Below are 26,806 nucleotides of genomic sequence, written 5' to 3'. Positions count from 1 at the left end.
TCTCTCTCTCTCTCTCTCTCTCTCTCTCTCTCTCTCTCTCTCTCTCTCTCTCTCTCTCTCTCTTACACACACACACACACACATGCACGCACACACACAAATAAGGATTTTTGCTGTGTCTTAGGATTTTTCTGCTGTGAACAAACACCATAACCAAGGCAACTCTTATTGGGGCTGGCTCACAGGTTCAAAAGTTCAGTCTATTATCATCAAGGCTGGAGCATGGCTGCATCCTGGCAGGCATGGTGCAAGAATAGCTGAGAGGCAGCTTTATCTCCTTCATCTGGAGGCAGCTAGAAGACTGGTTCCTATGTGGTTAGGAGGAGGTTCTCAGTGTCCACCTTCTCAATGGCACACTTCCTCCCATGAGGCCACACTGACTACAAGGCTACACCCGATGATAGTGCCACTCCCTGGGCCAAAGATATCCAAACAACCACATTCTACTACGTAGCCCCCACAGGCTTATTAAAACACAGGAGTATATGGAGGACATACCTAGCCATAGCATAATAAACAAATACATTTAGTCCATCTTCCAAAGTCCCTTGGGTCTATAACAGTCTCAACAAAGTTAAAAGTACAAAGGTCAAAGTTTCTTCTGAGATTCAATCAATGACTTAACTGTAATCCCCAAAGCACAACAGGAAACCAACTGGACAAACTCCAAACTCTGCATCTCCAGTCTGATGGCAAAGTGGTCCTCAGTCTAAAGATCTCCAATTCCTTTTTCATCTTTGTTGACTGGAACAAATTCCTTTCTCCCAGACTGGTCCCACTCCCTGTTAACACCCTTCCTCAGCAGATATCCCACAGCTCTGGCATCTCGAACACCTTGAGGTCACTAAGGCAACTTCAATGTTACAGTTTCTTGTTCCAATGTCTGGGGTCCACAAGTGATTTCTGGGCTCCTCCAAAGGGTTTGAGCCACATCTTCAGATCTGCCCTCTGTAGTACTCATGTCTCTGGTTGACTCTACTCCACTGCTGCTGCTGTTCTTGGTGAACATTCTATGGTAGTGGCATTACCAATATATTGGGGTCTTCTGATGCAACTAGGCCTCATCAATAGCCTCTCATAGTCCCTTTACATGGTGCCAAACCTTAACTTCTTTGTGTGACCCCCTTCAGTCGTCATCTGTCCACTGTAACTGAGGCTGTACCTTCACTAATGGCGGAGATGACTCTAACACATTACCAAGTCCAGTTGCAGCAGGAGGTAAAACCTTGGCTATCTCTGGAACACAGCTTCTTTGTGCTTTCAGAAAACACTTCACAGATTATACTGCTGCTGTTGGACTCTTCTTAATCACCACTAAATTCTTAGCTCAGGCTAACCAGTAGTCCCAGTAGTCCTGTCTTGTTTTATTCTAAAGCCAGAGCTACATGGCAAAAGCTGCTTCTGTTGCTTGCTTGAGCTAGAACATGGCCCCTATGTTCTATTATCACCAGCTTTCTGTTTTCCAACTCCTTGACTGCCTAAGCTTGGCTGTCCTGGAACTTACTCTATAGATTGATCTGGAACTCCGAGATCTGTTTGGCTCTGTCTACTGAATGCTGGAATAAAGGACTTGTACTACTACACCTGGACTTAAACTTTTCTATATTTGGAATTTGCTCTGTACTAGGCTGGCCTTAAACTCAGAGATCTGCTTGCCTCTGTCTCCTGGAATTAAAGGTGTGTACCACCATGCTTGGACCTAAGCTTAACTGCTTGGGATCTTGCCCCAAAGTTATCACTCCCTTTATCTGTTTATCTGCTTGATCATAGATTTTAGCTCCAATTCACTTCCTGATGCCTCACTATTGAACCATACATTTCATATTTTTTCCTTTCTCACCTTGCCCCTTTTCAAATAGTCTTCATAATACTAAAGCATAGAACAGACTCTATTCTGGACTTTTTTGAGAATTCTTTGGGCATTCAACTAATATGAACCTCTTCACTGTAGCTTAGCAACAGCAACAACAACAACAACAAAAACCACAACAAAAAACTGTCTCTAGTCTACATAAGGATGTTTTCCACTGAATCTTCTTGGGCAAGGTCTACAAAGTTAAAATCACTCTCAGCAACAAAATCTTCCATATTGCTACTAGTATAGCCCATTAAGCACCACTTGGAGCATTCTACTGCTTTCAACTATGCTGTGTCCTTCAAGCATACTCCCACCCAACTACTTTATTATCTGAGCTCATCAGAGGAGGCAAGCAAGATCTCTGAATTCTTTTGCAATGTTAAAAGAAAAAAATGTACTTGCTGCCTCCTAAGTATCAAGGGGTTGGGCTCTTGGGCTCCTGATTCATAGGATAATCAAAAGGACTCTGGAATACATGACCAAATTCATATGTAATAATAAAAAAAACTGGGCTTTTGGTTGGCATGAGAGGAGTTAGAAGAAAATGATAGCAGTACTTTTTTTTTTTTTTAATTCTGTAACAAGAGCTGAGCTATCTGGAGATTACTGGAGAGCAAACACAGCTCTTCAAGTATGGTTTTTTTTTTTTTCAAATGGGATTTCTGAGGTCAGAAACCTCAAGAATCAGAGGGGTGTCACAGCTCTGTTAAAATGTTTTCTAGGAGCTATCCAGAGAAGGCTGTCAGAGAAGAAAACACAGCTCTTTTAGAATGTTTTTGTTGTTTTATTATTTGCTTTCTGATTTTTTTTTTTTTTTTTTTTTTTTTTTTGGTTTTTCGAGACAGGGTTTCTCTGTATAGCCCTAGCTGTTCTAGAACTCACTTTGTAGACCAGGCTGGCCTCAAACTCAGAAATCCGCCTGCCTCTGCTTCCCAAGTGCTGGGATTAAAGGCGTGCGCCACCATGCCTGGCCTTGCTTTCTGATTTTGATAACCAAAAATTACTTTTAGAATTTTTCTACTGGACACCCACACAGTGGGTCTATGTTAAAAACATGGCTGCGACCAGTCTAGTGGGTATTTGTAGAAGAGCCTCAGCGTTCCTGAAGGCTGCTTGTTCCCTAGTAAATCCCAAGGACCCTTCTCACTCAGGTCGCAGGTCTTCTCTTAGTTTGTTGCATAAGAACACACCACATGCCGGGCAGGTGGCGAACGCCTTTAATCCCAGCACTCGGGAGGCAGAGGCAGGCGGATTTCTGAGTTTGAGGCCAGCCTGGTCTACAAAGTGAGTTCCAGGACAGCCAGGGCTATACAGAGAAACCCTGTCTCGAAAAACCAAAAAAAAACCAAAAAAAAAAAAAGAACATACCACATGTCACATTGTCAAGGAGAGGACTAGCAGAATTTTTTGATGATCCAAAGAATGGGGGATGGGAGGAAGAAAAGTCAAATCTGGAGCTTCATGGACCTGCCAGCAGCTGAGAAACAAAAGCAATGAAAGCTTACATAAGCTCTGGTGTGTGCTTCTGGAGGAAAGAACCATGCTTCTACCTCTCGAGCAGGAGGCCAAGTGATGCGATTGCCAAGGCCAAGTCCAGAGTGCTTAGAAAAGGCTGCTGATTCCATGATGCCTTAGATAAAGTTGTCCAGGAGAGGGAAGAGGATTTGAGGCTTCTTCAGATTGGTCAAGAAAAACCAAGACCTGATGCTTGGAAAAGGGACAGCTTTGAACGAATCGTCTCGCTACCTAAATAAAAGATACAACAGGAGGCGGTTCTTCGCAGTGCCTTATGTGCATCGATTTATCAGACTAAGCATTGAGAAACACACCCGTATTGAAGCAAGAAAGGGAAGTTTACAGAAAAAGAAAGAAAGAATTCTCCAGGAAAAGTTCCCACATCTCTCTCAAGACTAGAAATCAAGTACTGTCGAAGATGAGATCCAGAAGTCTGCTTCCATTTTTTTCTTAAAGCCTGTGTCCTGCTGTGAATATCTGTTAAGCAGTTTATAAAGAAATGTTCTTGTCAAGTGACATCAGTTGTTCTTCTAGCTAACATGGCATCTTCATTAGCTCCACAAGTAGTGTTCCTTCTACCAACCCCAGGCAGAGTTCAGGTTCAATTCCCACTGAATAGGTCCTGACATCTAAGCAGCTTAATGTCACATGATGTCTTGGTATACATGTAACGCTGGTCGCTAGAGCAAGGCTAGCAGCAAAGTCAGTTTGGAAATGCTGTTCTCACCAGTAGTGTTAAGCTGTGGTGGGGAGGGAGCTGAAGATGGCTCAGTGCTTAAGAGCACTTGTTGTTCTTCCAGAGAACCCTGCACAAATGTGGAAGCTCATAACCTCTGTAACTCTAGTTGCAGGGAACCAACATCCTCCTCTGGCTTATGCAGACACCAGGCACTAACTAGTGTGGTACAGATGTCCACGCAGGTGAAATACCCATATACATAATTGTTAGCATGAAACGAACGTGGACACTAGTAGTAAAACAGTGATTGCTTTCCTACATCAAGTAATGGTAGAAGCAGCACTGACAGCAGCAAGTCACAACAGACAAATCCAGAACCCTTCTAGGACAGCAGTGATTTTTGTTTAGTTTTGTAGATTAAGGTAAAGAGCACAGGCCGTAACGTTTTGTTGGAGACTGACACTGAGCCATAAGCCAAAGTTCCCCTCCCTCCTCGAGAAACTTCTGACCTCTTGAAATGACAGCTGACAGAACATTAAGATCAGATAATAGTATCTGCAAACTTTCCGAGAAAAACCAAAGAATGTTCCCTGAGCTAAGAGTAGATAGTGTGTTCCCAGGCAGTTGTGCAGAACCACCCCACCCCACCTCGGGCTGAGGCACAGGCAAGTTTCTCCCTCTTTACTTCCTCCTTGTTACTGCGTATATTCTGTAACCTTGCTCACAATAAAGAGACCTTGACAATCGTTGCTTGGTCTCGCTCGTTCTTTCTCTCCTGTTTCTCTTTCAGGCATGGCCCCCCTCAGAACCCTGAATAACTGAGTCCTGCGGGTTGGGACAACGTTTATTAGTCAATAAAGAGTAATTCCACCAACCCCCAGGAAAGCTGGAAAGTACTTACTGAAAGCAAAATATTTAAAGAAAATAGGCATTCATACAAAATTATAAAATGCCATTAATAAGAATAAGTGCATTGCAAGGAAAGCACAGACTCATTTAATCTATAGAACTAGTTAAAGCCTTAAAAAGTTTAAGTGGAAATTGAAATATGCAAACATGTACAAACATTCTACAAAAGATGGTCATCTTTTTCTGAGTGCACTAATGCTACAGACGTGAGGTGACCGGCAGGCAGGGTGGAGCCCTCAAGGGCATTTTCTTCCTACACACTGCTTTTCTCCTTCATATTCCTGTTTGGAAATCCACATCTGTTGAAAGGTACCCTGTAGCCAGGCGTGGTGGCACACGCCTTTAATCCCAGCACTCAGGAGGCAGAGGCAGGTGGATTTCTGAGTTCAAGGCCAGCCTGGTCTACAGAGTGAGTTCCAGGACAGCCAGGACTACACAGAGAAACCCTATCTCTATTAAAAAAAAAAAAGAAAGGAAGGAAGGAAGGAAGGAAGGTACCCTGTAAGGTGGAAAGAAACCCAGCACAATAATGCCTTGCTTTTTATGAGGTGGTGTTTTTCACTTATAAATGTCCTTAACTGCTAAACTATTAAACTCCCTCCTCAAAAAACAAAACAAGAGCCGGGCGTGGTGGCGCACGCCTTTAATCCCAGCACTCGGGAGGCAGAGGCAGGCGGATTTCTGAGTTCGAGGCCAGCCTGGTCTACAAAGTGAGTTCCAGGACAGCCAGGGCTATACAGAGAAACCCTGTCTCGAAAAACCAAAAAAAAAAAAAAAAAAAAAAAAAAAAAAAAAAAAAACAAAGCAAAACAAAACAATTTTTCTATCTGTATTTTTGACTTGGCCAGTAGATCCAAGCTTATTTTTACAGAAGTTTTTCTGACTTTAGTTAGAAAAAACTAAAGAAGTTTAGTTAGTTAGAAAACCCATGAGCTATCTAGAGAGCTTTTAAATTTTTTACTAGCAAAGAGCTGTCTTGACCAGAAAGCTACCTGTCTCAATCAGAGAGTGTTTAGAATAGCAAGTAACATCTGTGTAGAGCAGAACAGAGCACCATCTCATCTATAAAGTCATCTCAGCAGAACATAGGCCACGCAGCTGTCAAGCTTGGACCCAGGGTTTGACTTCAAGTTGCTTGATTCCCTGCTGCGTTCAAATTCCCCTTCTCTTAGGAACCCAGACCTATTTGATGTTGGTCCTTGGCACTTATACTCTCCGTTCTTTCTGTATATGAGAACTGTGGCATTGTTACATTTATTGGTTAGATGGCAGATCGTAGGTAATGATTACCAGGTAGCACTGGCCCCTGAGCAATCTACTTTTATAGTGTCATTTATTTGATTTTCAGCTCAGACCTTGTAGTACAAGGTGAACATCCCACAGGCATTTCTGTCCATCATTTTTATAATTTACATAGGTTTTCTGCATGACTTTGAGCTAAGAATGATCTTAAAAATCTCTGCTTTTAGCCAGCTGTGGTGGCTCACGCCTTTAATCCCAGCTCTCGGGAGGCAGAGGCAGGCGGATTTCTGAGTTCGAGGCCAGCCTGGTCTACAAAGTGAGTTCCAGGACAGCCAGGGCTATACAGAGAAACCCTGTCTCGAAAAAACCGAAAAGAAAAAAAAAAATCTCTGCTTTTACCTTGAGACCAAGTTCAGAAGAGGATTTAACTTATCATGCTTTGGAGTAGGCAAACCTCTATGTGAATGCATCCATATTCCCTAAGTAAAATCTCAATGCTTCCTTTTTTAGAAGAAAATCATTGCTTTGGAAATGGCTCCCATGCTCTCCTTGCATGCCACAAGAAAAAAAAATCTTTCTTACGTCTCCTGACTAGATAGTTGTATTGGCTATTCTTGGTAGCCATATTAAATATATCTGGAATTAGCTAAAATCCAAATAGTTGGCTATTGTGGGGATTTTTCTTTTTATCTTAGCTTTTGAAATGAGAGAACCCTTATATAATCTGGATCTTCTAGTTGATATGGTCCATCTTTACTCTAGGTCACAGCTTACATATATAAAGGACACTGAAGAAAATAGATACCTCTTTCTCTTTGTCTACTTGCCCTACCTCTGGCTAGCAAGTTCATTAAAAAAAAAAAAAAACTGGCATTAGGGCTTATTTCTTTGGAATTCTGACATATACTGAAGACCAGCTGAGGCTTGCAGCCACATGGACTAAACCATGAGTGTATTCTTCAGCTTTCCACTGGTAGACAGCCACTGTTGGACTAGTAGAATGACACAGCTTTTGAGCCATTCTAATAAGTCCATTTCCAACATGATAGAGAGATTGATTCTATCAGTCCTCTTTATCTAGCGAAACTGTACTAATGTACCTGTGGATTTTGCTGTTGCTGTTTGTTTGTTGTACCAACACACTGAGGAAGATGTGCTGGTTAACAAGAATGCTCCACAGTGTTTGTCATGTGCTTCCTGCTTGGGTCTGAGGGTTGACTCATACCTATTAGCTAGAAAGTATTTGCAGTGTACCTGAATCCTGAAGAAGACACACAATTTTTTTTTTTTTGCTTCCTAATATTCCTCTTTAATTGTTAATATTATGGGCACCTTCCCATTTGTGGGACAGACTGATAACTCCACTCTAAGTTGAGAAATGGTCTATACAAGTGCCACACCAACCTTAGTTGAATCTGTGTGACAAGTTCCACATACTGAGGCAAAAATTTCAAAAGAAGGAGGCCTCTTGGGAATCTTGACCGGAGCAAAATATTGAGCTGAAGTTCTCCTGGCAATTTATCTCTTTTTATCTTCTTGTATTCCTTTTCTTATTTACAAGATGTTCCTGATAGCCTGGTCTGGGGCTGTAAGCGAGACACTGGATAAGATAACATCCCTTGAGATGGGGGTCACTGCCATGACCGTATCTCCGAGAAAACCAGTGCTTTACTTCATAAATCTTTTAGGAAGTTACAAAATAGTATTATGATAGATAAGAACTTTCCCAATAACAAAATTTCATATGGCTATACGTCTGTCCTCAGAAGTGGGTTTGGTATGTATGTGGTAAAGAAAGCCTAAGATTAAAAACAAAACAAAACAAAACAAACAAACAAAACAAGAATTAAAATAGTTTAAATTTACACCTTGAAGTTTCACAAAAAATTAGGTACTAGATGTTAAATAATAACTGACCATAAAAATTTATTAACCTGCTCTTGGAAATGTGCTATTAGCCTTGGATGATTTTGTGTTTAACTGTGCTAAATAACAATGATGTTATCTGTCCTATTCCTAATTACTCCACTAAACACATCTTCTAAGAGTTGTAATACTTGTTCCTCATTATGTATAAAAATCCTCGCTTGAGAGCTGAAAAATACACTGATTCAAACTGCCTCTGTGTTTATTTCTGTTTGTCACCACCGAATCCTTACCCACCTAGTCTTCGAAGACCCTTGTCCCAAAGATTCCTACATTCCACTGGGGTGGCCTGCAGCACACAAGTTATGGACCTTGATTGCAGGAGGAAGAGGAAGTAACTTCTGAGCGCAGTGATTGGAGCTCAGGACCTTGTTGCAACTTGTGCTACCAAGTTGCAACAAGGTAGCACAGGGTCACTGCCCACAAAGGGGAGAAGCAGGTAGCTGACCATCCAGAAGTTGGAGTTGTGGATCCTCCCCGACCTGGGTGGGAAAACAGACACAAGATGTACTGAAATGAAAAGCTCTGCAGATCTGCAAAAGGACTGACTGGTAGCCTGTGCCCGGAAATATTCCACTGTGTCCCTTCCGCGCACTCTAACCCTAAAGTTGATGCTTATGTCACTCAATACACAATAGCCAATCAGCACACGGAGGCGGTCCTGCCAATCAGAGCAGAAGGCGGGCTTTTCCGGGAGCTTTCCTGCAAGTTCCACTCCAAAGCGGAGCAATCCGGTGTGTTTCTGTTTGTTGTGGTCCGCGTGTCGCTGCTGGGTGCTGTGAAAAGAGCTCAGGCAAACTCAGAAGTCCTGACATGGTAAGTGCAGGGCCATGTGCAACAAAAGGAAAGAGCATGGGGCTGAGCAGAGGGAGCTGGTGTCATGGGTCCTCCCTGGGACTTGGTGATAAACAGCAGCCAGAAAGACAAGCAGCGACTTGTGAGGTTCCCTGTGGCCCTGTTCTCTCCCTGGACCCGGAGGTGGCCTCTGAATAACCTCACTACCGTGGCTGCTTCTGCACAAAGCATTTGGGGAAAGAGCTTCTGTGTAGAAACATCCTTGGCAAGAAGCCAGACGCGGAGAGCTTTAGTTTCTCTGATATCTTCAGGAAGTTCTGGCCTTAGCATTTAGCCCTTTAATATGTAGGTTTGTAGGTGTAAGATCCCTTTGGCTTTGATTTTGTCGAAGCTGTAAAAGGCACCTCGTGTGTTTGGTAGCACTCCAATATTAACCTGTGATTTAGAAGCATAAAATTGATGAAGTAAAGGATTTACCAAAACTTACAGTGACACCAAGTAGAATGTAGCTGAGGGAGGACTGCCTCTAAAACACCCCACGGATAATAGGATGCTAGTATATGTGTTTGTTTACCAGGATTGTCCAGACATTTGTCTATAAACCATAACAAAGGAGACAAATCTGGTTTACAATCATGAACTAGGCCCATCCTGATATCAAAGAACAGGTCTCTAACAAGTGGCTCTAAGGGGCAAAATAGGGTCACGACCAACATTAAGGCCTGGTATGCCATAAAGGTCCGGTTTTCTTCTTGAGCAAAGCATAGTTTTGCCACGTGGGCAAGACTACACTTGGTGATAAATCCGAAAAGGAAAAACACTGCTGTGCTGAGGACTGGCCTGATCCAGCGAGGCTTTCTATGAGGCCTTCATGTATGGAAAATGACACAGCTCCTTCTCAGTCTCCAGAGCCAGTAACAACCTGGGGCTTAGGCTTAGGGGCTTCCCCTAAGGCCCTGGTGTATTGAGAATAAAATAGAGCTCCTTCTCTAAAGCAAGGACAGTGCTTGGGAGAGCTGGTGGTGGTGTGGGGCCAGGGCCTTCGGGGATGGCTTGCTTCAGATCCTGAGATCCCAACTCTTCCTACCACATGTGACTATGGTTATCAGTCCCGAGGCCAGTGAGGGCTTGGTCAGGAATGTTTTTGAGATGTTCAGTGTTCCTTTTGTGTAACATTCTTCTATTAGATCCTTCCTGTGTTTTTCCCATCCAGGGTAGTTTGTGTTAACTCCACACAAGTCTCCTATTTTATTCCATTTTGTCCCTGTAAGAAGTATACAGGATGATATTCTTCAGAAGCCTGTGTGGCATAAGACAGAGCCCGTCCAAGACATCCCCAGCCCAGCTTTGATACTTTCTTTCTTCAACCTTTCCCACCTTCGAATCTTCTGGCTCCTCCATCTCAGGACCCTGTTACTGAAGAGTGGCCTGCTGTTTTAGAGCACTGGTTTATTTAGGAAATAATTCTGGTTATATCTTTTCTGTGTAAGTTTCCCATCTGTGGGACTTGCAGTCTCTAGTCCATATTTAAATTGTTTAAAATATAACCCAGGGCCGGAAACTCAGAGAGACTTACATGAGACAGCATATGTGGAATGTAAAATCTGTTCTTGGCTGTCTCTTTTCTAAGCATTAGCCAGAGCTGAATGCATGCTGCAATTAGAGAGATTTTTCTTAATTAATCTTGTAATCCTTTGTGGAGTGATTCCTCCCTGGGGAAGGTATCTTATTCTAGGAGAGCTGCATGTTCTTCCCTGTTCTAGAAGTGTTTCTGAGACAAGCTATATTGACTCAGGCACCTTTGATCCCAGTCTCATGCTCCCCAGGCAATGACCTTGCTTCCTATTGATGAAAACTCCTAAATTATTGAGATAAAGGATTGTACCACAACAGTGTTTTAAAACTCCCCATTTGAGTCATGTAATGAACTGTTCATTTCAGTAACAGGTGAAGGGTTTTGCCAGTGGAGCATGCCTTCTGCCTTCAGAACAGGAGGAAGCTACTTCTTCAGGATTCCAGCTTATACTGGAGACAAGCTGAAACACTAGCTGTCGTGGGACTGAGTAACCACTAGATTCTTAGACTTCCCATTGAAAATCACTCGTTGTTTGGTTAGTTGGGAGTGAAGACTGTTGGTCATTTTAATAATTTGCTGTACTATAGAGACATTCCATAAGTTCTGTGACTCTAGAGAACCCTCATTAGTACTCATGTGAATAGAAACAGACCAGGTTTGTGGGTGTAGAAAATGGTTACGTTAGCTGGAAGGAGTCATACATACACACACACACACACATATCACTGAAATAGAAATTCAATATTGGGCTGGAGAGGTGGTTAAGGACTGCTCTTCCGAATGTCCTGAGTTCAAATTCCAGCAACCACATGGTGGCTCACAACCATCTATAATGAGATCTGATGCCCTCTTCTGGTGCATCTGAAGACAGCTACAGTGTACTTAGATATAGTAATAAATAAATCTTTAAAAAAAGAAATTCAATATTGACTCCTTCCAGCTAACATAACCATTTTCTACACCCACAAACCTGGTCTGTTTTTATTCACTTGAGTATTAATGCTCTGTGCTTGGAAGACTGTCCTGCTGCTCCTTTCAGGCGGGGTCCGACTGGTCAGTGAGAAGAGATATAGACCAGTGAATAGGTGTCCTCCAACCTCCCTGGATTGGGGTGAGGGGACTACAAATAGAGAGAGACCTGTGTAAGCATTGAGTTCTCTGACCAACTTTGAAGCTGGTGTAATCACAGCAGAGAAAAGGAGGGGGAAGAAGGAAGGTGAGGGCCTTTCTGCTTTGACAGTAGTTGACAATAGCAATGAGTAGTCAGGTAGTCAGTTTTAGACAATCAGTTAAAGTCCCAACTGGGCATCTAGGAAGCTCCCAAAGCAGGGCAATCATGAATCTGGATGAAGAAATGAACTTATTTCTAGAAACCAAATTTCTATATTTATGCTAGTTCAAGTAACACAGGATCTAGAGAACCTGTTGTGGTGTGCCTAACAGGAATGTTATTTTCCCTGTTAGAAAATGCAGAATGTGAGAGAAAAGATGTGAACAACACTTGGTGCGTTCTAGTACGTATGTTTAGTCCCTGAAGAATATTGGATCATAAAGCATGTTCCAACTTTTAAAAATATTTTTGAGAAATAATTAAATCATTTCATTCTCTTTCTTCCTATTAAGTCTGAAACTTTGGGACAAATGGTTAAGTGGCTTACTTAACAAATCAAAGCAAACCTGGCAGTCAGGTTTTCTCAGCAGACCTCAGTCCCTACCTGATACAGGTTATGGCTTGCATATCTCATCCTCTAGCCCAGGGGTAGGGCTGCCCTTCACCCAGCTGCCGTTCCTTATGCAGTCCAACCATTTTGGTCACTTGGTCTTTTTCATCTGTCACTAAGCATCCTGATCTCTATGTCTGGATCTGGTTTCTCCCTTCCGTCCTCTCTCCACATGGCTCAGGGTTATGTCTACTTTGTACTCTCCCAGATGTTCCTAGACCTGGCTATTCTCTCTTTTATACATAATAAACCCAGGAGCAGTTATGCCCTTTCCTTTTTTTTATTTCTTTTCTTCCCCCAGTCACTTCTTATTAACCACCCCTTGTTTTAAAATTCATAGCCATTTTTTTTCTTTTCACTATGTTACTGTTGGAATTTCACTGCAGTTTGCCTGCAGGACTTCCCCAACTATGAGGCAAACACGACTGCGCTAGACATTGCATGTGTAATGGAATATGCAAACACAGGACTCTGTGCCTTGAAAAAGGAAGCGTAGCGCTGTGGGTGATTAGAACATTCTATTAAATACAATCTTCCCAGACCAGGGCTCTGTCTGCACCTAGGGTGGAAGGTGCAGATCTAGAAAGGCTTCAGCTGTCTGAGTCATTTGCTCTCTGATCCCTCAGTAGAGGAGCTGCTACTGTCCCGAGGCCCACCTGCATTTTTTCAAGCTAATGAGGGACTCTGGGAAGGGCTAACAGTCAGGATCACCAGTGGAAGAGAGCTTGTAGGTTCTTTCCAGGATTCTCCACAGATACATCTACAGCAAGCTGTGAGAAAGACCACAAGTCATGACATGGTGAGTGTGAGGGTCAGCACTGCCAGGCCAGGAGGAACATGTCTGCTGGGCTGTCAGAGTCTGATCTGCTGAGACTGAGATGGGCAATTAGTCAGACTGTGGTTCTGTTGGTAGTGATCTGAACAGAAGCCCTTGGCCTCTGACCCTTCCTGAGTGTGGATTCCCAGGGGAGAGGGATGCTCTAGAGCCGTATTGGTGGAAGTCTGTGGTGCTTATAATAACATTATCCAGTGTATACACATAGGCCTTGCTTTTGGTGTGCAGTAGGAAGATAGATTCGAAAACTGAAGGTCTGGTTTCTAGAATTTCTGAACCTTCCACATTCAGTTTTGTGCAACAAATTTTATAGTTTAGAAATTAGAAGGTGGGGCTGGAGAGATGGCTCAGTGGTTAAGAGCACTGACTGCTCTTCCGAAGGTCCTGAGTTCAAATCCCAGCAACCACATGGTGGCTCACAACCATCCGTAATGAGATCTGGCACCACCCTCTTCTGGAGTGTCTGAAGACAGCTACAGTGTACTTAAAGCATACAATAAATAAATCTTTAAAAAAAAAAAAAATTAGAAGGTGGTAATAGGGATCAGCCTTCGGCAATATTTCATTAGAATACTTTTACCTTTCTACTACCTCCCGTCACAATGGCATGATTCACAGAAATTCAATTCTAGGGTGTAAAAGGAGTTTCTAAAATGTAGAAGTTTCTCAGGTGTGCATTGCACTGGGTAGGTGGGATAGGGCATATCACAAATCTTGTGACATAATCCATGTAGCAGGACGCAGACATTAAACTATTCTTCAATACTGTTTTGTGTGGGAGCTTCAGTGGGGCTAGTTTTGCCTGAAATCACAAGGGGTCATGAGAGGCTGCAGTTAAAGCCCACCTTTGTGATTGCTTCCATTTACAGAGAGCTCTAGAGCATGGGGCCTCTGGGTTTGGAAGACAGATCGGTAGTAGGTGAAGGATCAGAAATATAACAGTTTAGGGATCACTTTGAGTAATTTTTGTAAGAATCATGAAGTCTGTTTATTTAATTTGTATATATGTATAAAATCAGGTAGCATTGGTCAAGTTCATACCTTTCCTGGTGTAGTTTCCGTAGGTATTTTGATGAAACCTTGAATATATTTTGAGGCTTCTGTTTTTGGCTTTTTCTCCCCATCCCTGTGTTTTTTCACAAATATTGTACACTTTCTTGATTATTGTATCTTTGCTATAAGTACAGAAGTCACACTGTGCCAATGTGTATACTGTATACTATCTCTTCAAAATACTATTGGGAATTATGAGCTTTCTCACGTGACAAATAGCCTTGGGATCAGTGTTCCTCTTATAAATGTTTAGAATTTTTATATTTAAAATATCTTTATCCTGTGTATCCTTTCCTTTTATTGTCTGAGATTCAGTGTCTCAGATTCTCTCTTCCATCTCTATTCTGTGGGTGAACCTTGACCCCATAGTTCCCTTTTGAAGTCTTAAAATTTTGATTTACAGGATGCCCTTGGTTTATGCTTTACCTTTTTGTTTTTTGTATTATTTTATTTATTTAAATTCCAAGTGTTGCCCCCTTTCTTGTACCCCCTACCAGAGTTCTTCACACACCCCCCCTTTGCCTCTGAGAGGGTGGTCTTTCCCCTACCCGTTACCTTCCTGCCCCATTATCCACCCTTCCATTCCCACTTAATCCTCCCCAGCATCCACCCTCCTTGGGGCATCAAGTCTACAGGATTAGACTCATACTCTCCCACTGAAGCCAGACAAGGCAGTTCTCTGCTACATATGTGCCTGGGGTCACAGACTAGCCCATGTATCCTCTTTGGTTGGTGGTTTAGTCTCTGGGAGCTCTGAGGGTTCTAGGTTAGTTGATACTGTTGTTCTTACTATGGGGTTACAATCCCCTTCAGCTTCTTCAATCTTTCCCCTAACTCTTCCATTGTGGTTCCCAACCTCAGTCAAATGGTTGGCTGTAAGTATCTGCATCTGTCTTAGTCAATTGCTGGTAGAGGCTCTCAGAGCACAGCCATGCTAAACTCCTGTCTGCAAGTACAACATGGCATCAAGTAATACTGTCAGGCTTTGGTGCCAGCCTATGGGATGGATCCCAAGTTGGGCTGGCCACGGAATGGCCTTTCCTTCAACCTCTGTTCCATTTTTGTCCCTGCATTTCTTTTAGATAGAAAAAATTCTGGGTCAAAATTTTTGAAGGTAGTTGGATGGCCTTATCCCTTCACTGGGGGCCCTGTCTATCTAGTGGAGGTGGTCTCTTCAGGTTTCATCTCCCCACTGTTGAACATTTTGGCTAAGATCATCCCCTTTGAATCCTGGGAGCCTCTCATACCCCAGGTCTTTGGGACTTTTAGCTGTTAAGAACAAGGACATCATGAATTTTTGCAGGCAAATGTATGGAACTCAAATATCATCCTGAACAAGTTAATACAGATCCAGAAGGACATGCATGTTATGTGAGGGCATGAGAGGATTATTTTTCAAGCTGAATTAAAACCACATATTATATAAAGTTTAGCAACAAACAACCATGGAAACGTGGAGACATGCTGCACCACCCATCAATTTAAAAAAAAAAAAAAAGTCAAAATACAAAGCAGGATTGGCCATTCCTATCACCCAGAGGCAATTTCATTTCCTATCCTAAAACAAACCATCTCAACTAGTAGATTTCTGCATACTAATGCAGAATAAAACACACATTACTCTGGCTGAGCCCCTCCAGTGGAGGATGATGGATGAGCAGCCACAAAAGTAGGCTCTGAATGGCCAGAATTTTTTTGCAATGGGGTTCTTATTTTTGGGGTTGGCATTTCAGTGGGACATGAAAAGGGTAATTATCTCCTAGTTGCAACTGGGAACTCTGGAGTGACTACGTGTCCCAGTATGCCTATGCAACCCTTATTGGGATATTCAGGACTTAGAGTGGGGGGATAGCTTTGTTCTGTTCGTGACATATTTTCCTGGCTGTTATTATTTTCCTAAGCTGGTGTCTAGGCATCTACATTGTTTTGATTATAGTTATTGGTACTGATTTCTGGGTTTGTCTTCTTTGGTTGGGAGGATTTTTTAAAAAGATTTATTTATTTTATTTTATGTATATGAGTATACTGTAGCTGTACAGATGGTTGTGAGCCTTCATATGGTTGTTGAGAATTGAATTTTTAGGACCTCTGCTTCCTCTGGTCAACCCTGCTCGCTTCAGCTTTTTTCAACTCTGCTCTCTCCAGCCCAAAGATCTATTTATTATTATACATAAGTACATTGTAGCTGTCTTCAGATGCACCAGAAGAGGGCGTCAGATCTCATTACGGGTGATTGTGAGCCACCATGTGGTTGCTGGGATTTGAACTCAGGACCTTTGGAAGAGCAGTCAGTGCTCTTACTGGCCTGGTTGGGAGTTTTTGAGTTTTGATTTTAGGTTTATGTTCTCTGGATTTGCAGAGAGTGTGTTGGCTGAGTGTTGCCTCTTTTACACTTCTGTTTGGTGGTTGTGCTCAAGGGTGAATGTTTGTTGGTTTTGGAAGTTTGGGGAAAAGGAATTTAGGGAAAGATGATTTTAGCAGTCCACAGGACATTTGACAGAAGAGAGGTGAAGTTGCCTCTTGTGATCTAGTCTAGTGCTTGGGAAAACTCTGAAAATTGTATCTAGGGTAACATAGTATGGTAGATCTGTGGCCAGCCTATTTGGTCTTCTGGCAAGCATGGCATATGTTTGAGAATGGGTTTCTTTGTGAGTGGGTGCTGGGACACAGAGATGAGGCAGGAAAAGAATGGCACTTGGGAAATGTCTGCATTTCCTGTAACCATGGAAATTTGTAGAGGAAGCTTTATCTAATATTGTGTTGCAATGCTTTGGGAAACTATGAGGATTGGGTCTGAGGTAACAGATAGTGGGATAGGTGTTTGGACAGCCTGCTTAGTGTTCTGGCTGGCATGGCCTATATTTGAGCAGGGAGTGTCTGCCCATAGTTGGGGGTTCAGACACAAAGATGGCACAGGAAGAGAAGGGAATATGGAAATACTCTTTTGTATCTACAGGAGGTAGGGACATGTGAGAGGAAGCTGCAGTCCTAAGGGCAACCTTGAATATTGGGTCTCAGGTAGCTGAAACTGGGAGTGGTCTGGGGCATCCTACCTAGTTCCTTACCCAACATCTTAATGCTCAGGCATCAGATTTCCAGGGATCATTTATTTGTTTCTATATTTACTTAGTTTTTTGTTGCCTTCATCTGCGAAAGATTCTTTGCTCATTGGATAAAAAGTACGATGTGGATGGGCAGAACAGTTGGCAACTATTCACGCTGGGGTTGACCTGAGTTCAGACCCCAGCACCCAACCCAAGTTGGGAAACTCATATCTACCTGCTACTCCAGATCCAAGGGACCGACACCCTCTTCACCTGTACACACATGGAGGACATTCTGTCCCTCACACAAATGTTCACATAAATGGGATTAAATATGTTTTCAAAAGTGCTTATGACCTATAAAGCAGTTAGCTTAATACAAGTTGTTAAAAGTTTATGGTAGAAAGCATACACTGTTTTTTAAAAATCTACTTTCAATTGAATTTGATTTTAAAAGTTTGCATTTCCTTACCCTGGTGCAAACTTGTATCCAGTCTTTAATCATTGGAAACAAATGATGTCTAAGTGATCCTAAAACACATTGCTTCTCTTTATCAAAAAGAGAGGAGATACTTTTAGTAGTCAATATTATTTTCTCCAATATTGAAACATTTGTATGCCTTAAGCAAATCTTTCCACTGGGAATAGTGCCGCCCCTCACTATTTCCCCAGTTCATATTCTATTATTAGCAAAAGAGAGTGCCAGGGCCCACAGGACTAGTAATGGTCAGTGATTTCTTTGAATTTGCTTGTGCCTGTAGTACTGTAGTTCTTGTTTAAAGGGCTGGGTTGTATTTACACTTCTGTCTTTGCGTCTAATTTAATCAGTGGTGCTTTGTATGTTGTATGATTTATTAAGTATAATCTAATTGATATTCACCAATTTTTGTCTTTTGAAAATTTATTACATTATGAGTTCCTTGCGTTTTTGTTTATTTGGGGCCTTTCTGTGGGAAAAACAGTTTTAGTTATGTCTTCTTGATCCTAATGACTTGCTTCTCCTCAATTATTACCAGATCTATGGTTTCCTAGTTTTGTAATCATCAGTGTTTGTGTTTTTATTACTTAAGAAGTGTTTGGTGTGGTTAACACATTGGTTTGGGGTTATTAAGACTTTGTCATATATTAGTTTTAACTCTGTTCTAGTTAGCTTTAGTTCTTAACATTTTAGATCATATAGTCTTTGAGGGAGGCTCAATTGATGGTCTGCCTCCATCATAATGGCTCGTTGCTGTGTCTTTGAGAAATTGTGTTGATTGATATGGGAAGGCACTTCCACTGAGGGTAGCAATATCCCTAAGCAAGGGGGCCTGGGCTGGCCAAGAGAGCTAGCTGAGCATGGGGCAGTGATCAAGCATGAGAGCAAGTGAAGATACAAGGTTGGTCCATGCCTTTATTTTCTAGCATCAGTTTCTGTGTTAAGTCCTCAAAATGATGGACTGTGATCTGATAGAAGCATCCAGAGAAATTGTTCATTACCCGAATAGCAAGTTAGAATGAAAAATGGTACATGCAAAGTGATTTTGATGCTTGACAGAACCTGGGAATATTTTCTTTTAGCATTATATGGAAAAGATAAGATTTGAGATGGCCAAAGGCATAGAACCTTCATCTGCTGTTCTGTAGGATTAGGAAGATTAGAGTATTGAGACAAAGGAGATTGATGTCATACGAATCCAGTGGGAAATAGATGCTATGAACATTTCAGCTAGAAATCATGTGTTATATTTTTGGCCACATATGTTTCTTACTCTGCCCATGCCCTGAGGAACTTAAGGCAGAACTGAAGGATAAGTGTCTGACCTCTTAGTTGTAATATTGAATCTGTTGGATGTTTATTTCCATGATTCATTTAGGATGGTAGTGGAAAAAAGAGCAACAAGTGGTGCCAAAAGAAATACAAAGTCTGTGGTTTGTAGAGAAAAACACACTGAGTGGTTTCAGATGGCAGTCAGTACTGAAACAGAGGCAACAATTTTCAAGGACATTTTCACCATTAAACGGAAGCCCATTGCATTAGATTGAAAGCATAAGAAAGTGCCATTAGAATAACAGTCCCTTTTTCTAAGCCTTGAATTAATGGAAGAAGTGGGCAAAGTGATTCCTAGTCCCAGGTAGGAACTTCATATAAAACTGGCTGCAACTACAGTCCATGTGTGTCAGGGTCCATCCCAATTTAGGAGCCAAATTTCTCAGGCTTCCCATATTGTGCTGGTTCTGGAAACAAGGAAGATGCAAAATAATCCTCATGGATTCTTCCTTTCTGGTTTCAGTTCAGCACTATCCAGTGTTCTCTGTTTGGCAGAGTCAGGGCCCCAGTGAGGATACTGTGAGAGTTCATTGCAAGAAGGTCTATGGATGATGCTCAGTTGCATTTTGAGACCATAAGATGTTGAGATACCTATGGTATGGGAATCTGCCATGGAGAGATGCATATAGGGAGTGGAAGTACCGAAACTGAGAGATGTATGAGAAGTTGAAGGGATAGAGCCATGTAAGCACTTTGAACCTGAAGCCCCTTGTGGCTGAGACAGAGCTACAGGATTTAGTGTTTGCCCTGTTTGGTTTCTTGCCATGGTCTAATGTACATATTCTTCCATATTGGAATGGAAAGGGTTGTTTGTGCCATTGTATATTTGAAAGATATAATTTGTTTTCTGATTTTGTGTGGCAGTCACAAGATTGCTTTGAGTGTCAAAGGAGCCTTTGGATATTTGAACACTGTAGGGGCTATTGTAGACAATAAGGATTATTGAATTTAGACTAAATATATTTTTATGAGAGGGTGACCATGAACCTATAGTGACCAGTCACAATAGGCTTATTATACTCAACCTGTTTCCTGTTCTTTATGAGTGTGTTGTAGTTGAAACTTATCAGTCATCTTCTTCTACTGTCATATCCTCACCATTACAGACTCTATCCATAATTCACATAAGGTACAGTAGAAGTTGTTGTTATTCAGTGCTAAGGTATTTCACTAGCCTGACATTTTTTATATTTTTAGTTTTGTTTATGTTTTTGATTTTGAAGACAAAGTATCCCTTTGTGGCTCTGGCTGTCCAGAAAGTAGGTTTCCAGACCAGGCAGCACTTAAATTTAGTGAAGTGTCTTCAGAGTCCTGGGATTAGATGTGGGGCAAAATGCCTGGCTTGCTTTGTTTTTATATTATTAGCTGATGGGCTTGGAATCTAGGTTATGTATATGCAAGCTTATGTTGATATTCTGAACTTCATCCACACTTGAATTTTGAAACTTGGCAGGGAGTATATTTATATTTCTCATGATGTCATGTATTCATCTTATTAATACTACATGTATGTTCCACTGGATTGCAGGTATGTGGCATTATTACTACCTGTGGGTGTTATGAATTTTTTGAATGACTATGCATATTTTCCCTGTATGTACGAATATGTACATCATGTGTGCCTGATGCTCACTGTAGGCAGAAGATAGCCTCAGAACTCCTGAATTTGGTACAGTGGGCAATTGTGATCTTCCAAGCATATATTGGCAATTTACTCCAATAAAGGCAGTACTTCTGGTGAGCCACCTCTCCTGCCCTATGTTTCTAATTCATGATCAAGATTTGTATTGCTAGTGTTTCCATCTGTCTATCTATAAATGTTTAAATATACATTCCCTTTTATTAAGGTCTTATTGATTTTACAGTTGAAACTGGGTCACTTGAGGCTTTTGGAAGATGGATACAGACCTGCAGTGAATATATAATTCTTTGTAGGAACTTCAGTGAAGACCTCTGAGTTCTTTCCATCTTTTTTTGTTTGATAGATTGATTGATTTTTTTTTTTTTTTTTTTAACAGGGGAGTTAGTGTCTTAATATGAACCTGTTGATCTCCTGGCACTCAAGGCATAGACCAGGCAGTCATCCAATTCAGTGACATACACCTGGCTTTGCCTCTTCACTAGTGGGATTAAAGACACGAGTGGATATAGCCAGCATGCTCATCATTTTAAAATTACTAATTATTCATACAATTTATCTGATTTGTGCTCAGTACAATTGATCTGTTTGCTTCTGTGTCTTTATGTCTGTTAATTGCCATTTCTCTGGGAAGACTTTATCCTATTCAAGGGCTGTAGAAATGACAGAGGTGAAGCTCATTCATTATTCAGTTTCCTTCTAAAATAAAATGCCGTGACTACAATAGAGCATTTGTGTTAGAAATTAATTAGCATTTGTGCAAGAATTACCAGAACTATATGACTATATTCTCAATGAAGTATGTATTTACAGTGTTCTCAGTAATATGTTTTCTCATGCACACATGCCTGGGATATTTTAGGGTAGAGTGACCTATGATGATGTGCATGTGAACTTCACTCGGGAAGAGTGGGCTTTGCTGGATCCTTCTCAGAAGAATCTCTACAAAGATGTGATGCTGGAGACCTACAGGAATCTCACTGCTATAGGTAAGACACTGAATTTCCTTTCACTTTGTAAAAGTCATACAACTGTTTCTCTGTTATTGTTATTTGTTCTTGTAATTTCAATTGAGAATGAGGAAGAATGAGGTAAATAAATCAGGCATGGTTGTAAAGTTCACTGAAGTTAGTAACTAAATTACTAAGTAACTAAATCATAACATATGGTCTCTGGTACTATATTTTAGGCTACATTTGGGAAGACCATAATATTGAAGACCATTTTCAAAGTTCTAGAAGACGTGGAAGGTAATTTTTATGTGCAAACTGATAAAAATATGCCTTGGAAGAAATTTTAATATGTCCTGCAGGTTTTAAAAAAGGCAACAGGGTAAAAATAGCACTGCTTTAAGTTGTGGATGATTATTAAATTCTCACAAAACTATGTATGTTAATGTCAGGTATCTAATTTGTGTTTGCAAGGCATTCCTCTAAGTACAAAGACAAGGAAATAATACCTTAACAGATCTCACCATTTGAATCACAGCCCAATAGAGTTATGCTCTAGAACTGTTCAGTCTAATACCACTTTAACATTGCAAGGTGTACACATTGAGTAGGTGATAAGTGTATTTCCAAAACCTTTTAATAAGGAAATAGTCCATGCTAAAACTGGTGTTAATCATTGCTAACTTTAGTGAGATGGGTAGTTTAGAAAGTCAAGAATGCTGTTGTGGGGAAACCTTAATCTCTGTACGACATCTGTTTGAGTAAACAAGGTTAAACTGTGGGACTGCAAAGTGAACGCCTTTTACTTGTTATTCTCCTTTTAATAGGGATGTCATATGTTACAATAGGTATAAGCAATGTGAGCATAGGAGGAATATTGAAAGAAGCAACAAACCTTTTTGTCTTCCAGCATAATTTGAAGATATGTAGTACTCCCCAGTTTGAGTAGACTGTCTAAATGTGCTACAAGTTTACAAATAGTTTTCCAACTATATTAAGGGTATCTATAAAGTCACACTGCAGAAAATCACTAGGGATGTAGAAATTTTTCTGTTTGTCTTGGTTCACTTTGCAAATGAAATCAGTGTGGTAAAGCTCTGAGTTCTTCCTGTTATCTTCAAATATGTGAACACACTCATACAGAAACAGGATGCTCTAAATGTGAACCATGCCATCAATGTTCTTCCCATCCCGTGTATCTTCAAAGATGCAAAAGAACCCACAATGAAGGGGAACTCCATGGATGTAAACAAAGGAATAATAGATTAAGATCAGCTTGTTCTTTACAATTAGACTAAATTGTAAAATTTACTCACACAGATGAAAAGATTCATCTGTGTTTTGAATGTGAGAAAGCTTTCACACGTGCCAATTGTCTTTGCAGGCATGAAAGAAGGCATACTGGAGAGCAACCCTCTGAGTTTATTCAACGTGGGAAGAAAGCCTATGTATTTCAGAGTCATAACCAAAGACATGAGAGAATTTATACTGGAGAGAAACCCTATGAAGGTGTCCAACATTGTGAAGCCTTTGCACATAACAGTAGTCTCCAAATACATAAAACAAAACTTGCTGGAGTGAAATCCTATGGGTGTAACCAATGTGGTAAAGACTTTGTGTCTCACAGGTCTCTTCAAAGGCATAAAGGAGAGAAACCTTATGAATGTAATCAATGTGGTAAAACTTTTGCATGTCAAGGTGGACTCCAAATGCATAAACGAATACATACAGGAGAGAAAACTCATGAGTGTAATCAAAGTGTTAAAGTCCTTGGATGTCAAAGTGGACTACGATATAAAAGAACACAAACAGGAGAAAAACCTTATGAATGTAATCAATGTGGTAAAACCTTTATATATCACAGTTATCTTCAAAAACATAAAAGAACCCATACTGGAGAGAAACCATTTCAATGTAACCAGTGTGGTAAAGCCTTTGCAGGAAATAGTCATCTCCTAAGACATAAAAGAATACATACTGGTGAGAAACCCTACGAGTGTAACCAATGTGGTAAAGACTTTTCACGTCGCAATTCTCTTCAAAGGCATAAACGAGTTCATACAGGAGAGAAACCTTATGAATGTAATCAGTGTGGTAAAGGCTTTGCATGTCAAAGTGGTCTCCGAATACATAAAAGAACACATACAGGAGAGAAACCCTATGAATGCAGTCAATGCGATAAAGCCTTTGCATGTCAGAGTGGTCTCCTGTATCATAAAAGAACACATACTGGAGAGAGACCATATGAATGTAATGAATGCGGTAAATCCTTCATACATCACAGTCATTTTCAAATACATAAAAGAACGCATACTGGAGAGAAACCCTTTGAATGTGACAAATGTGGTAAAGCCTTTGCACGAAACAGTCATCTCCTAACACATAAAAGGATACACACTGGAAAGAAACCCTATGAATGAAAGAAATATGGTAAACTCTTTGGGAGGTTCTCAGGACCCAAAGGAAAGGTACCTTAGATGAAATCTCCTACAATGGGGAGAAGGAACTTGAAGAGCCCACCTCTAGCAGAAAGACAGGGCATCAAGTGAGGGGTGGGGTTGCCATCTTATAGCCAAAATCTTTGACCCATCATTATTTCTGTCTGAAAGAACTGCAGGGACAAAAATGGAGAAAAGCCTGAGGAAAAAGAGGTTCAGCGACAGGCCCAACTTGGGATCCAGCTCAAGGGGAGGCCCCAAGGCCTGATATTATTACTGAGGCCAAGCTGTGCTCACAAAAAGGGGCCTATACTGAATGCTCTCCGAAAGACCCAACAGGCAGCTGCAAGAGTCAGATACAGATATTTACACCCAACCAGTGAACAGAAGCTGCTGACACCTGTGGTTGAATTAGGGAAAAGCTGGAAGAAGCTGAGGAGGAGGGCCACTCTGTACGAGGCCCAGCAGTCTTTTAAATGACCTGGATCTCTCAGACAATGGGCCACCAACCAGGCAGTATACACCAGCTAATATGAGGCCCCCAACACATATACAGCAGAGGACTGCTGGGTTTGGACTCAGAGAAGATTCCTCTAACCCTCAAGAGACTGGAGGCCCCGGGTGGGGGGGGTGGTTCTGGTCGGGTAGGGGGTTGAAGAGGTAAGGATGTCCTCCTGGAGATGGGGGTCAGGGGGAGGAGGTATGACACGTGGAGTAGTCAGAAGGTGGACCGGGAGAGGGATAAAATCTGGACTGTAAAAAAAGATTAAATAAAATAAAAAGAAACAAAGAGCAGCACATTTTGGGGAGCATCATCCACAGGCAGGCAACAGAGTCAGGGACTCTCCCTGGTCCAGTTGTTGGGGAACCTGTCTGAATACCAAGCTGCACATGTGGTACACGTTTATGGGGTATGTGTGTGCAGTATCAGCCTATGAATGCCCTTTGGTTGGTAGTTTAGTCTCCCAGAACCCCCAAAGGTCCAGATCAGTTGATTCTTGGTCTACTTGTGAACTACTTATACCCTGTGGATCCCTCAGTCCCTCCTACAGCTCCTGTACAAGACTCTTGGAGCTCTCTCCGATTGTTTGGCGATTAGTCTCAGCTTCCATTTTGGGCAGCTGCAGTCTGGAGCCTCTAAGAGGACAGTTATGCTCATCTCCAGTCTGTAAGTGTGACAGTATCATTAATGGTGTCAGGAGTTGGTTCTTGTCTGTGGGATGGGTCTGAAGGTGGGCCAGTCATTGCTGGCCATTCCCTCAGACTCCCATTTCTTTGTTTCTGCATCTCCTGTAGGCAAGACAGTTTTGTGTGTTAGTGTCGTCATTTCTTCATTGTGAGTCCTGCCTTGCTACTGGAGGTGGTTACCTCAGAATTCATATCACCCACTGCCAGGAGTGAGTCTCAGCTATGGTCACCTTATAGACTCCATGGAGACTCCCCCAGCCTGCTGCTGATTCCCCATTCACCCTCTGCACCCTCTTTCCCCACATAGGATCCTCCAACATTCCCCTTACCTTGCCTTTCCCACCCAGTTCCCTCCCTCCATCCACCACTGACGAGTGTTATTTCCCCTTCTGAGTGGGATTCAGGCATCCTTGTAATTTAGCTTCTTTGGGTCTGTGGATTGTACCATGGTTATCCTGCACTTTGTGGCTAAAATCCACTTATAAGTGAGTTCATACTATGCATGTCCTTTGGAGTCTCGATTACCTTCCCCAGGATAACAATTTTTAGTTCCATCCATTTGTTGTCCTTGTTCTTAATAACTAAGTAGTCTTCCATTGTATAAATGAACCACATTTCCTTTACCTGTTCTGTTAATGGACATCTGGATGGTTTCCAGTTTCTGGCTATTACAAATAAAGCTGCTATGAACAGAACGGAGGAGGTGTCCTGGGTATGGTGAAACATGCGTTGGGTATATACCCAGGAGTTGTATGGCTGTGTCATGAATAGGATTATAACCAGTTTTCTGAGAAACTGGCAAGCCGAATTAATTTCCACAGTGATCTCACAAGCTTGCATTCCCAGCAGCAGTGGAGGAGTGCTCCACTTGCTCCACAGTGTTGCCTGCATGTGCCGTCCCTTGAGCTTTTCATCTTAGCCATCCTGATGGCTGTAAGGTGAAATCATATCATCATTTTTATTTGCATTTCCCTGATGACTAAGGATAGTGAACATTTATTTAAGGTTTTCTCAACCATTAGAGTGTCTTCATTTGAGAAAACTGTTTTTAGCTCTGTAGTCCATTTTTAATTGGATTATTTGTTTTGTTGTTTTCTAACTTGGGTTCTCTATTTTTTATTTAATGTATGTGAGTACACCATAGCTGTACAGATGATTGTGAACCTTCATGTGCTTGTTGGGAATTGAAATTTTACGACCTCTGCTAGCTCCAATCAACCCTGCTTGCTCAGGCCCGACGATTTATTTATTATACACTGTAGCTGTCTTTAGATGCACCAGAAGAGGGCATCAGATCTCATTACGGGTGCTTGGGAGCCAGTGCTCTTTCCCGCTGAGCCATCTTGCCAGCCCTTGGGTTCTCTATATATTTCACGTATTAGCTCTCTTTTGGTTGTATTTTCCCATTTTCTAAGCTTCCACTTTGTCTTATTGATGGTGTCTCTCCCTTACTTTTCTGTTTCATGAGGTCCCATTTACTAATTGTTGATCTTAGTGCCTGAGATACTAATGTTCTGCTTGGGAAGTAGTTTCCTGTACCAATGAGTTCAAGAACTCAGCATGTGGGCACCAAGGTGTTATTGATGCCTGAAGTGAGGAAGGATTAAATATGCCAAACACCTAAAATA

General features: G+C 41.6%; 1 protein-coding gene and 1 pseudogene across 1 annotated transcript; both read left to right on the top strand.

Annotated features, from left to right (window-relative positions):
- Window positions 1–2,912: 2,912 nt before the first annotated feature.
- LOC110307287 (large ribosomal subunit protein uL29m pseudogene) lies at window positions 2,913–3,868 on the top strand (annotated as a pseudogene).
- Window positions 3,869–8,816: 4,948 nt separating this feature from the next.
- LOC110289472 (uncharacterized) lies at window positions 8,817–26,432 on the top strand. Its single transcript, XM_021155685.3, has 4 exons — window positions 8,817–8,945; window positions 21,465–21,591; window positions 21,792–21,852; window positions 22,937–26,432. The coding sequence occupies exons 1-4, from the start codon at window positions 8,943–8,945 to the stop codon at window positions 23,970–23,972; spliced, it is 1,227 nt and encodes a 408-aa protein (XP_021011344.1). The 5' UTR covers window positions 8,817–8,942; the 3' UTR covers window positions 23,973–26,432.
- The last annotated feature ends 374 nt before the right edge of the window (window positions 26,433–26,806 follow it).

The sequence above is a fragment of the Mus caroli genome, unplaced genomic scaffold (genome assembly GCF_978045245.1).
Source record: "Mus caroli unplaced genomic scaffold, Mus_caroli_1 scaffold_2, whole genome shotgun sequence".
NCBI classification, from domain to species: Eukaryota; Metazoa; Chordata; class Mammalia; order Rodentia; family Muridae; genus Mus; species Mus caroli.
Note: the sequence above shows the minus strand (reverse complement) of the source record. Positions and strands in the feature narration are given on the sequence as shown.